The sequence below is a fragment of the Phaseolus vulgaris genome, chromosome 6 (assembly GCF_000499845.2).
Source record: "Phaseolus vulgaris cultivar G19833 chromosome 6, P. vulgaris v2.0, whole genome shotgun sequence".
NCBI lineage: Eukaryota > Viridiplantae > Streptophyta > Magnoliopsida > Fabales > Fabaceae > Phaseolus > Phaseolus vulgaris.
In genome coordinates this window covers 14,768,903-14,783,350 of record NC_023754.2, presented here as the reverse complement: position 1 = coordinate 14,783,350, position 14,448 = coordinate 14,768,903, and the positions used below count along the sequence as shown (strand labels likewise).

Here is a 14,448-nt window from a genome sequence, read left to right as displayed (position 1 = left end):
TGTGATCAAATCAATGAAGTAATTTTTCTCAATGGAAGAATAATGGTGTGTAAACATGATTAAATAGTAGAAAAAAGATCACGTATATAAAGATTAATGATAAGAAAATATTTTTATAATTTAAAAAATATTTTGATTCAGTTACCGGTTAAAAGATTATAAAAGGTAATTTTATTTAAAAATAGAAACCGTATAGTAAATAAGATGATAACAAAACTAAGAAGGGAAGTTAATAAACATAAAAATAATTAATTTAATTTAATTATTTTAAAGAAACTGTATTTATATTTGACGCACACACCCGAAGGAAAGTCAACACTATGTAATTCACAGTAAATTATCTTATATAAGACCAAGTCAACATTGCTGTAAAATACCAATGAAATTTTGTTTGTATATAAATATATTGTTAGAAAAATAAAATAGATATATTTAAAAATATATACTTCTTGATGACTAAATATTGAGAGAATCTAGAACTTGTTTAAGAAAAAGAAAAGAAAAAAACAAATTTAGATTTAAAATCTGTTTAGGTGTAATAATGTTTCTTTAAATTTATTAACAGATACAATCTTGTTTCATTCTTTATGAGGTTGTGTTTATACTATTTTTTTATTGGTAGAGTATATTTTCTTTTTCATCCAAATTTGTAATCCCCTCTTCAATCAAGAAAATCACATCTAATTTCGTTTATTGGCATTAAATTTAATATTTGACATCCACTTTCCTCGTCTGCATATACAAAATTCTTTCAACTAATATTTCTAGTTTTTCTTTTTCTAATTATTTAAAACCCTTAACATTTTTATACTTCCATTAAATTTTCTTTCAAATCTTGAGTTTGTTTTTAATTTATTTTATAATCATGAATACCTTGATAACTTTAAAAAAAAAATTTGGTTGCAAGAATTAGTTTGAAATCTAGAAAAATTAAATATGATATACTGTTAAATTAAAATTAATTTAATGAAACTAAAAAAATAACTATAATTTAGTGAAATATAATATCTTCCTAGGGTTGTATTAATTAATTTACAAATTAATTACTGTTTGAAAATTAAACGACTCTGTGACGCCAAATTATCAAAGCTTTACTCATGTCATGTCCTATTAAACTCATATTCAATCCAGGAATTATATAAAAAATATTACCTTATTAAATAATAAATAAAAATATCATTAAATGATTATAACTCAAAATAACATTAAAAAAACACTAACTATAAGAATGAAATTGAAAAAAAAAAATATCATCATAATGAAATAAAAAAATTAAAATAAATTCCAATATACCTTTTTTGAACAACTCTTCGTGTATTATTCATTTCTGCATATGATCCATAACAGCTTGAAAGTTACTCGTAGTAATTATCAAGTTAAGTTGAAGTAATTTTTTTTTACTATAAAATTGTGGAATATCTTTGGATATTAGTCAATCTAATATAAAAGGTTGAAATGACTTCGAAGATAATTTATTAAGAGACCTTTTACCTTCGGTAACACTTGCAAGCAAAACTTTCAAAGTTTTCAAGTCTCTTCTGACGAGGATCAAATGAACAAAGAAAAATTTAAGAGTTGAAAGAAAAATAAAATAATGAGAGAATAAAATATTTGTATCTATTTATCTATTTGATCCTCATTACGAGAGATTTGAAAACTTCAAAAGATTTGCTTCCAAGTATTAAAGATAAAGAGTCTCTTAATAGATTATCTTCATAACCATATCAATGTTCTAGGTTAGATTGGCTAATATCTAAAAATATTCCACAATTTTATAGTAAAAAAGAGTACTTCAACTTCATAATTACTACGAACAAGTTTCAAGTTCTTATGAATCAGATGTAGAAAGGAATAATATATCAAAAGTTGTCCCAAAAAAGATACATTGGAGTTTATTTTATTTATTGTTTTAATTCTTTTATTTCATGATTTTTTTTTTCAATTTCATTCCAGTAGTTTGAATATTCTCAATGTAATTTCATTTTTTAGCAACTAATATAGTCCCTTATGTTCAAATTGACGGTAACGTTGATTCCAACAATGGTACACGAGATGAATAATGAAGGAAATATTTAAACAAAATATAATCAAATTGAGATCATTCAAAATAATTAAAAAATTTGATTTTTTTTATAATATATATAAAAATAATTATATTTATTTTTTGAGTTTAATTAAATTAGTTTTAATTTAACAGTATAACATTTTTTCTAGAATTTTATTTAAAATCAAATACATCATATTTTTATTATATAAACTAAATTTAATTTATTAAAGTTCTTCACCTCCATCTTCACCTCTATCTATATTATCACCACCATCATGTCAAAGATAATGCTTCTAAGTCCTACACCCTTACCTCTACTACCATCGTCACCAAGACTAATCATGATGAGTCCAACATCTCCATCATCATGAAGGGTATTTGTGATAAGTTCAACACTTCCATCACCATCAGAGTCACTCAATTTGTTAGTGGAATTCAAGAATCAAGTCATTGAATTGAATGAATGTGATCTTAAATTTCTCATGCACAAGAGAGTTCTATCTTCGAATGTGAAACCAAATAGTAATCGTTTATCAATGCCAAAAAATAAAATAAAATGTGACTTTCTTACTAAAGATGAGATTACAAAATTGGATAAAAGAGAAAATGGAACACTCATTAGTTTGGAAGTGACTTGGATCCTTATCTTATAGAATATTCCTTATCAATGAAAAAGTGGAAAATGAAAACAAACACCTACAACCTTGTAAAGGAATGAAACAAGATTGTGTCCGTTAACAAGTTTGCAATGTGGTGTTAACCTTGAAAGACCATATTTTTTATGATAATAACAAAAACAATATATATAACAAAATGTGATACAATTTTTTATAACTATTCTTAAGCAACAACTTTAAAAATTTATTATTTAAAAGTGAAAATAAAGACAAACTTGAAAAGATGTTGACTAATGCTAACTCATTCCACACAATTATACATTATATAAAATTAACTTAACACTCCTATAAAAAAAAACAATGAAACTATGTTTGTATTTAAATATTTTAAAAAAATAAATGTAATTAAAAACTTACTAACAAAACAAATCTTGAGACTAACTCCACCTTAAGAAAAACTAAAAAAAATTACAAAAAATGACATTCAAATTCAATGTTTGCTTAAGAGCAAAAATGTTGCTAGCTCTAAAAGACCATATATGCAACTCTTGGTCTTCTTCAAAATTGTTAGTTGACGCAATCTTGTTCCATTCCTTTACAAGGTTGTAGGTGTTTGTTTTCATTTTCCATTTTTTCATTGGTAAACTATATTTCCTAAGACAATAGTCTAATACAGTCACTTCCAAACCAATAAGTCTTCCATTTTCTCTTTCATCCAACTTTATAATCTCATCTTCCATGAGAAAATTACATCTAATTTCTCTTAATGGAATTGATAAATTATTACTATTTGAATTATATTCTATGAGAAAAGTCTCTTGTGCATGAGAAATTTAAAATCACATCCATTTAATACAGTGACTCGATTATTGAATTTTTGTGACAAATCTAGTGGCTCTGGTAGTGATGGAAATGTTGGACTTATCACAATTACCCTTCGTGGTGATGTAGGTGTTGGACCTATCAGAGTTATTCTTAGTAGTTGTGGTAAAAGTGAAGGTGTTGAACTTATCATAATTATCCTTGATAGTAAGGGTGGTCATGGATTGGATTTTGGGTAATCCAATCCAAATCCAATTCAAATCCAAATATTTGAATCAGATTTATAATCCAAATCCATATTTTTAATAAAAATAATTTGGATATCCAAATCCACATATTTGGATTGGATTTTAAATAAAAATCCATATTTTTATAAAGAAAAAAATTGTATTTTAAATAAAAAATCATGTTTTCTTAAAAAATTAACAAAAATATTAATATAATAATATATATCAAAAAGTTAGAATATTATATAAATATTAAGAAAATATAATAAATTTATAATTTAATAAAACTAAAAAAAATTAAAGATAACATGATATATAATTTTTAACATTAAAATATACCTACCTATAATACTTTAATTAAACTTTGAAAATATTATATTAATTTCTTATGTACAAAATATTGGAACAAATAAAATTATAAATAAAATATTTAAAACTTGATTGCATAATAATGTAATGTGTGAGACACTAACTAAAATTAAAAAAGTGAATAAGAGGTGGAACCAAGAGGTGCAGGAGATTGAGAGAGAGAGGTGGAATCAAGAAAGAGAGTAACTAAAATTTTAAAAAGTGAATAAGAGGTGCAGGAGAGAGTAAGAGAGATAGAAAACCACATATGAGAGAAAATATAGAAAGATGGTTTTGGTAAAATAGAGAATTTGGATTGAAAATACGGATTTTCTAATTTTGAAGATCCTTATAAACCAAATGGATATCTGCTATGAAAATATAATAAAATATGGATCAAACTAAAACCTGAATTTAAATAAATGAATTTTTAATGAATTAGTGTAGTGTAAAAATGGAGCAATTTGACAAAAGTGGATTTTGTCTCAACCCCACTTGATAGTGTCGGTAGAGGTTGAGGTGTTGGACTTATCAGAATTATCGCAATTCTACGACTTTTTAAAGTTTGACACCACACTTTTTTTTTTCTTTGGACATCTCTTCACTTTGCCTACATATACAAAAGTCATATTTTAATTAATAGTTATTCTCATTTTAGTTCTAATTATTTATACTTAATTTAGTCTTAATTTGTTCAATAATTAATTTTCAAATTAATAAAAAATTATTCATAAAAGACAGTGCACACGGTAACAATTCTATGTTCAGTTTTAAAAAATCGAATAAAATATGAAATAAATTTAGCTTTCAAAAAAATTAAAATAAATTTTGAGAAATCTAACAAAATTAATGAGATTTAAGTAATTAAATTTTGTTTCCATAATCAAAATATGATGTATTTAAATTTACACTAATAGAAATCCAGCGAGATATTAGATTGTTAAATTAAAACCAATTTGATGAAATTCAAAAACTAACTATAATTTAGCAAAATATAATATCTTCCTATGATTGGTCTAATTAATTTACAAATTAATTACGGTCTGAAATCAAACAATTTTCTTGATACCAAATCATCAAAGCCTCTAATCATTGTATCCTATCCTGTTAAACTCATATTTAATTAAGGAATTATATAAAGAATATGACCTTATTAAATAATAAATATGATTAAATGATTATTACTTAAAATACATTGACAAAGAGACAACTACATGACATAAAATAGATTAAATAGTAATATTATTGTGACTTTTATTTATTTATTTCATTTCACTGTTTTGAATTATCTAAATTTAATGTTTTTTTATAAAAAAATATGTTAATGTATTTTTTTTACCAAATTTAGGTAAATACTTACTACAATAACATTTTTATTCATGTCACATGTTACTACCATGAATAAGTAAATTTTAACTCATGACGAGTCATTCATTTTTCATCTCATATATCATTCTTTTAACCACATTATTATTAATTTGACCATAAAATTATGTTTAGTTGTTTAAAAAAACTGAAACCAAGTTGAGAAGCCTAGAAATAACAGGATGAAAATGAAAAAAAATATAATTATAATTACTAAAAAGATTAAAATAACAAATAAAATAGATTTAAAAATATCAACCATAACTATTAATGATAAGAAAAGATTTTGATAAAATTCATTTCATTTACTTATGTTGTAACACCCCGGAAAATACATCTAACTATTACAATATCGGTTCTACATATTTCCGTACAAGCTTACAGTTTTTCAAAACATTCCTAATACGTGATTAGGACATATGGAAATACAAATATTTATAATATAAGTTTCAAAATCAACACCTTAAAACTCTTCTGATCCTCAGACACTTGTAAGATCGTCTGCTCGTGTACGTAGTTCAGTCATCACAGTTCAAACACAACAAGAAAAGCAAGGGTAAGCTAGTGAAAATAGAATTTTATAATATAGGCAATTAAATCAAAAGAGAAAACCAAGTTACATGATCAGTTTCTCAAATTATACAATCTTCTTCAAATCCCAACATTAAAACAATCACATAAATATCACATAGATCTACACATCCAAGATATTCAACAAACAACGTCTTCCAGAAGACCCGTATTAAGTAAGTCCTACCAGAGACTAACACCTGATCCAAAGATTACCAGCGAATCCAACAGAAAGGATCAGGGTAAGTTCAATACAACTCAAGCCGTGCATCTCATATGTCACGGTGTGCATGAACTGATGGAAGAGGCCCAAGCACAAGCCCACATGAAAGCCCACCAAAGAGTAGATTTGGGCCAACCATAGAGTTATGGCCAAGAGGATCCAAGAAGACGTTCTTTTACATGTTCAAATGCCATAAACTCTAGTGTAGAGTTTATTTGTCAAAATTAGCATAGGAACTTTATTTGTAATTTTCTTAGAATTAATTTTGGCACCTAAAACACCAACCTAGGTAAACTTAGAGTTTCTAAAAAAAACCTCTAAATTTACCAAGGCCGGTCTAGAAAGCCCATGGAGGGGGTGAGCATAAAAACTAGACACACCCCTCCCCATGTGCTCATTTGTGCACCCATGTGCCATGTGCACCCATGTGCTTCACATTTACATTTCATTTGGCTAGCATTAGGGTTGCATTATGGTCCTCCTTAGCCTATAAAAGGAGGAGCCTACACCTTGTATTTTCAAGTTTATTGTGAGTAAAGTTATGCTTCCATTTTGTGCCAAGCTTTGCTTCTCCCTAGAATTCTAGGCTCTAAACTTCATCTCCTTCACCTCTCCTTGGGTTGGCCGAACCTCCCTAGCTTCATACACATCATGCACCTTCAAGATCAACACCACTCTTAGGAGGATCTTGCTCACATACCTTCATAGCTTCCGCACCACTTTTTCTCACATGATTCAAGAAGACCTTCATGAAATGCCATCATTTGGTATCATGAGCTATGGTTCTTCAAGATGAGTTGCTTTTGGTCTTTCATTTTTAGTTCTTCTTTACTTTCATGTTGTTCATCTTATTTTCCATAATTGTCTTGCTGTTTTTTACATTTTAATTTGTTTGGTGTGTTTTGTGGAAGATCCAACCGAAGCACTCTTGTTCAATTGATCTTGAACAAGTTCTTGTGCAATTTGTGATAGGATTCCATACACCTTTGAGTTGCTATCTTTCTTTTAGGCTTTTGAGTCTTTATTGCTTTCATTATTTGGTTCATATTATGCTTTTGAGTCTTTAATTTCTGAATCTTATATGTTTTGTCAAGTCATGTTCATCCATATTGTCAACAATTCATGGTAGTCCTTTTATTTGGCTTATTTGTTTCTTGATTTTGGGTCTCTTTAATTGCTTGAATCTGTTGTTCTTTGATCTTTTGGTGCCTTTTTAATTTTAGTTTGAGTTCCATTTGTGTTTAGATCATACACAAATTCTATTTCACAAATTCTATTGTGTTTCAATTTTGGTATCTTGCTGTTTTTGTTTCCAGTTTTCAGATTCCCCTGTTTTCACCTTCTCTGTTTTGGCTGTTTTGATCCAGAAAAATATTTCCACTCATAGGAAAATTTTGATTCTCTGGAATATGCAAGTTTAAAGTGTTATAGAAAGGACAAAAAAAGAATTAGATCAAAAGAAGCAACAGAAAAAAAATGATAAATCTTTTAAAATCAGAGTGCAAATCTGAGGCGCTCCAGCTGGCCTAACTGAACACCAAAATTGCAAAATTTATTAAAACAAAATGGTGCATGCGTTTTGAGTGATTCCAAAGCCAGATTTTAGATAAGATCCTGAATATCTTGCATATCAAATTTCAGAGTCAAATTTTAAAAATACAGCTCAGCATAAATTGGGGAACAAACACGTTTCTGGCCCACAACATTTTCCAGTGGTGCTATTTTTTTTATTTGGTCATCTAATCTAGTGCCTTTCTTTAGGAATTCTTTTGTGTGCCAACCTTTAATTGAGTACCTTTTATTTGTTTGCTTTAAATTCTTGACTCTATTTCTAGTTTTCATAATCTAAATCCTTTTGGTGGTACTGTTTTATTCAATTAAATTGTTTCTTGCTTTTGTTCTTTGACCTCTAACTTGGTGCTGGAATTTATTTCTCCTTTGGTGCCTAATTGAATGGAAACTTGACTTGGGTAAGGTCTAGTCTTTTGATAGGTGCTGGAATTGGAGAATTAAAACCTTCATTCTAAGGGGAAACAAAGCCAAGGCCGAAACAAGTTTGCTTGAAAAACACTACAAACACTTGGAGGGCCAACAAGCAAAGACAACAAGGAAGTGCATTTAGCAAAAAGAGGATCAATAAAGGGAGTTTTTCTTAATTTCCTTACAACTTAATTTTTGTTAATTACCTCTTAATTACGTATTAGACGGTGAGTGTGTCTTCAAGGGCTCCAAGTGTCCAAGAAGCCTCACCTAGGGCCGACTAGTGTAGAGTTTTTAATTAGCAATTGTTAATTGTTTTTAATTACATTACTTGCTTAATTAGTGACGCTTTGCATGTGTGGTTGCTTTGTTTAAGCTTTGTTAAACCGTCTGGCTTTGTTAATTAGTTAGCTTGCATTGTTTTCTTGCATTTGTTTTCTCAACTTAATTGTGTTCTAAGTGGTTTACTAAGAAAAAGCTTTGTGTGAAGACATTGGGGGATAGTTTTTGGCTAAGGCAAAGGCTTGGTATTTAAGTAGTCCCTTGTGACTCACCTCCCTTACCTGGAAAACTACCTTCTTTGACTTTCCTAAGTTTTCTCAAGGTAAAATACTTGTATACACAAAGCTTTAGCCATGTCTTCTTCATCTCATTCTACAAAGTCTATTGGAAGTGAATTAAAATCTTTAAAAACTCTTTTGAAAGAAGTTTCACAAACTGTGCAATCAATTGCATATAGACAATTGGAGAGTGAGACTAAACTTAATGTTTTGACTAAAGCAAAGGATGAGAAGTCTCACATTCTAAAAAAATTGCCTTCTCATGCATATATCTCTAAAGATCATGATTCTTTTGGGGAGGGAAGCATTAGAGTAAATGATTATTATCAAGCACCCCCTAGAAGACATAAAAGAGATAGAAAAGAACAAGAAAACCCAAGAGAGGTTAGGGTAGAACAACCCCATTTCCATGGAAAAGAAAATATAGAAGCTTGCCTAGATTGGGAAATGAGGGTAGAAAAATTGTTTGCTTCCCATAAAGAAAGAAAGGAAAGAAAAATACAAAAGAAGAGAGGGGAAGTCGAAAGGGAAGCTAAAGAAAAAGAAGAAAAAGAAAAGCATGAGAAGACCCTTGAAGAACAAAAGGCGTGGGAGAAGAGTGTTCCTTCCCACAAGGTCATTCAACAAGACCAAAGATTTAAAAATACCTTTGAAAATATGTGTCTTGTTGAACAACCTCAATGCCTTACCTTTTGTAAAGGAACACTTGCAAGCCTAAGTGAAAAAGAAGAGTCTTTAAAAGAAGCTTGCATAGATAAAAATGAAATAGATTATTTCTCATATGTGCTAGGATATCACCAAGTGAATGTCAAGTTTTTTATAAACATCTACAAAAACAAATTTTTATGTGAAGTAGGGCCTAAAGAAACTTATCATGTCTTATTGAGACAACCATTGCAAAGTGTACAAATCCTTATAAACAATGGTTGTCACAATGAGACTATCCTTACACATAAGAGAAAAAGTCTTCATGAAGGAGAACTCATGGGACAAATCAGAGTTGATAAAACTCTAGAGCTTTTAAAAGGAAAACTTTTGTCCCCCATGAGAAAAGAAGTTCAAAGAAATTACCTTAGGTACAATTCTTGTTTTCAAACTACACCCAAGGCAATGTCTTATGAACTCTATACTCCTTCACCTTTTGCAAATGATCCTTGGGAAGATACAAATTTCATATTAAAACTCCCTAGGACAACAAAAGGTTTTGATTCAATCTTCATGGTTATGGATAAACTCTTCTCTAGAGAAGTGATACATCTTCATGGTTTATCCTCAAGCATAGTGTTGAATAGAGCTCCATATTTCGCAAACCATGATTTGAGGATTTCCTTTGGAAAACTTGCAACTAAGTTGCACACTTTAAATTCTTATCATCCTCAAACGCATGGTCAAAATACATTTGACAATCTAGCTCTTTCTACTATGCCTAGAATAATCATGATGTGCACACACAACTCTAGAGATGAGCAAACATACCATCAAGTAGTTCACAAAACAACTTATATTTCTACTTTTAAAGTTATGTGTGTGCTAAATCATCTTTCTCCTTTTAAGTTGTTACCATCTCCTATAGGATTTATGCCTAAAGAGAAGGTAACCACAAATGAACATTTTAAAATACATAAGATGATTAGAGACCACACACAACCATTAAAAGAGAAACTTTGTCCAAGGTTGCCAAAACCAAAAGACAAACAAAAATGGCAACCTAGTAAAATTAATTTGCAAACTAACACCTATGCCTTATTTGATTATTTCTATAGGTGGACGTTTGATCCAGGAGGACAAGCTTTGGCGAAGCAAGAAGCTGCTATCCGAGATCAAGCCTGAAGATCTGAGGATAGATCTTCTCAAAGAAGGAGAAGATGACGGACACCATCCAGCCACAACCATTCCCCTCGGAAGAAAAAGCATTGGATTTGAGGACAAATCCTTTTCAAGAGGGAGGGGATGATGGAAGAGGCCCAAGCACAAGCCCACATGCAAGCCCACCAAAGAGTAGATTTGGGCCAACCATAGAGTTATGGCCAAGAGGATCCAAGAAGACGTTCTTTTACATGTTCAAATGCCTTAAACTCTAGTGTAGAGTTTATTTGTCAAAATTAGCATAGGAACTTTATTTGTAATTTTCTTAGAATTAATTTTGGCACCTAAAACACCAACCTAGGTAAACTTAGAGTTTCTAAAAAAAACCTCTAAATTTACCAAGGCCGGTCTAGAAAGCCCATGGAGGGGGTGAGCATAAAAACTAGACACACCCCTCCCCATGTGCTCATTTGTGCACCCATGTGCCATGTGCACCCATGTGCTTCACATTTACATTTCATTTGGCTAGCATTAGGGTTGCATTATGGTCCTCCTTAGCCTATAAAAGGAGGAGCCTACACCTTGTATTTTCAAGTTTATTGTGAGTAAAGTTATGCTTCCATTTTGTGCCAAGCTTTGCTTCTCCCTAGAATTCTAGGCTCTAAACTTCATCTCCTTCACCTCTCCTTGGGTTGGTCGAACCTCCCTAGCTTCATACACATCATGCACCTTCAAGATCAACACCACTCTTAGGAGGATCTTGCTCACATACCTTCATAGCTTCCGCACCACTTTTTCTCACATGATTCAAGAAGACCTTCATGAAATGCCATCATGAACTCCCCCATCAGCTTCTCACCACCTGATATCTTAGTCTATGTGACTTAGATCATCAGTGAAGCTCGGAGATCTATGTTACCACATAGGCATCAATACTTAATACACAACAAACATCAGTCCATACATTATCCCAAATGTATGAATTCAATTTCATACCATTTCGTCATACAATATCATTCAAAAAGTTATCCACAATATTCAAAAGTTTATTTGACATAAAAAAAATACACTTTAATACTAAATCATCAAAACCCAATATTTCCACAAATTTAAATAATATATAAACAAACAACCCAATATAAATAAACACACAACATCCCTGCAAGAGAAATTGAATATTGGGACCACGTCCCTTCCGCATTCAGATCTTCTATCCTAGGGTGCTATTAAAAATTAAATTTAGCTTTCCTTACCTCAATTGCTTGCTTTTCAAGCAACTTTTAGAATTTTATTCCCCACCGTTTGGATAAGCTTCAAGATTTACAGGCCTAATGCAAATTATCCAAACAGAACAGAAATTCAGTATATAATAGAATAAGTTGAGAGGATTGATTAAACTTCTCAACTGACCCCACCAAGATTGATGATTAAATCCTAAGGAAAAACAGAGAACAAAGGATATTTAGAGTAAAAATGAACTTACTCTGTTTAAAAATCTGATCGGGTAGAAATGTTCCTTAACTCCTCTGCTACAGCGCGTGGTATGACTAGATTCTAAAATAGATGAAGTTTGGGAGAGAAAATTAAGAGAGAGGGAGAGAAGAGAATATGGAAAGAGAGAGAGAGAGAAAGTTCAACTTAGCTGAGATGTCAAGTTGCATAGTGATACCTAACACGAAAACTTTATAAAAAAAAAGAGAGAAAAAGAAGAAAAATGATACTGTGGTGGGAAGAAAGAATGTTTCTGTTGTTTTTAAAAAAGCACGCTGTTACATATGTGTGAAAAAGTTATAAAAGATAAACTTATTTGACAATATTAAACCATAATTTTTTAAACCAGTAAATAAGATAACAAACTTAGGATACGAAAATTTCAGAAGAAAAAAAGATAAACTTAAAAAGAAGATAAATAAAAATAATTTAAATTTAAATATTTTTATTTTTATTATTTTTTAGCAACTGTATTTATAATTGATAATTGATAACTGTTATTGATAAGATAAAAATATACATTCCATAAAACCAACATTTCTATTTAAAAAGGACTAAAAGTGTTCTTATCTTTAAATCTATCTTTCATAAAAAGAATAAATATATTTGAGTCAAACATTTTCTCTTAGGATTCGTTTAATACAATTTTGTTTCATCTTTTATAGTTATTGTTTTTTTTTAACTTGTTGACGAATATGATTGTATTTGTATTCGGGTTTATATTTTTCATTATTTTAATATATTTTCGTCTTTATTAATTAATTCTTAAAAACATGAGTTTATAATCTTATAAAGAAAAAAAGCGTTAAATAATATCAATTTTTGTTTTGATAAATGCTTTAAACTTATGGTCAACGCAAGTAAACTTAAATAAAAATTGAAGTAAAAATATTTCAACAAGTTTGAAATTAAATGTAATTTTTAATTTGATTTTTATCCCAAAGATAATATTTTATTAAGATTCAAAAATATTTTAAAAATATTTGTGTATATGAAGTGCAACACTGCTTTTGGGAGCTTCTAAAAAATTAGTTAAACAATTAAATTATATGAAGGGTTCTACCATTTACAATTTAGGTTATAGTTTTGCAAAATGGAAATAAAAAATTAGAAGTGTTAATTAATAAATAAACATATAAATTCATAGATAAAATATGCACACGTCTTTAACATAAACATAAAAATAAATTTATAAATATTTCACTATCAATTTGCGAAATGTAATAAAATTCACTGCATTGTAGAATTATATTGTATAATGACGTAAAAAAGACTTAACTCTACACATTAATCAAATACTTCTTACTAGCTTAACAAATTTTGAGAGAAACTACAACATGCTTAAGAAAACCTAAAAGAATAAATTCTAGATTCAAAGTTTGTTTAGGAGCAAATGCAGTTTGTTGTTAACCCTGAAAGACCATATTTGTAGTTCTTGGTCTTCTTTGAACTTGTTAGCAGACACAATCTTGTTCCATTCCTTTACAAGATTGTAGGTGTTTGTGTTCATACTCCACATTTTTATGGGTAGAGTATATTCTCTGAGGCAAGGGTCCAACACGATCACTTCCAAACCAATAAGTCTTCCATCGTTACTACCATTTTCTCTTTCATTCAACTTTGTAATTTCTTCTTTGGTGAGAAAGTCAGCTCTTATTTCTTTTATCGGCATTGACAAACGATTATTGTTTGTTTTCACATCGGAATGAAAAAGTCTCTTGTGCATGAGAAATTGAAGATCACAACCACTCAACTCATTGATTCGATTCTTGAATTCTAGAGACAATTCTTTTGGTGGTGGTGGTGTAGTACATCTCACAATTACCCTTAGTTTTTTAATCTTGGGAACCACGGTTTCCTCTTTAGGAATATCCTGAGTTTTTCTACATGCACAAAAGTCATTCAAAGTAATTAAAGATTAGCATGAACTGAAATAGTTTTAATTTATTCATAAAAATAAACCAGTGAAACAAGATTTACAAAAGAAATAAAATAGAGTGCAATATACCTTTTTCTGGTGATTCTTGGTGTGTTGTCAGTATTCACACATTGATGAAAAGAACTTGAAAGTTGTTTGAAAAAAGCATGAAGCTGAATCAATTCTTGTTCACTGTAGAAGTGTGGAGCATGTTGCGATATTGCATAATCTAACAGAGAAGGTTTGAACGACTTAGAAGATAACTTTTCAAGAGACTCTGCATCAGTAATACTTGCAACCAATTCTTTTAAAGTTTTCAAATCTCTCATTGTGATCAAATCAATAAAGTAATTTTTCTCTGGGGAAGAATAATGGTGTGTAAACATGATTAAATAGTAGAAAAAAGATCATGTATATAAAGATTAATGATAAGAAAAATATTTTTATAATTTAAAAAATATTTTGATTCAGTTA

At 29.5% G+C, this 14,448-nt stretch overlaps 1 protein-coding gene across 1 annotated transcript; it reads right to left on the bottom strand.

Annotated features, from left to right (window-relative positions):
* Positions 1 to 13,428: 13,428 nt before the first annotated feature.
* On the bottom strand, positions 13,429 to 14,303 carry LOC137833440 (B3 domain-containing protein At5g24050-like). The gene is made up of 2 exons (XM_068641792.1): positions 14,065 to 14,303; positions 13,429 to 13,939 (listed from the first exon to the last, which is right to left on the bottom strand). Exons 1-2 carry the CDS (start codon positions 14,301 to 14,303, stop codon positions 13,429 to 13,431), a joined length of 750 nt encoding a protein of 249 aa, XP_068497893.1.
* Positions 14,304 to 14,448: the final 145 nt, after the last annotated feature.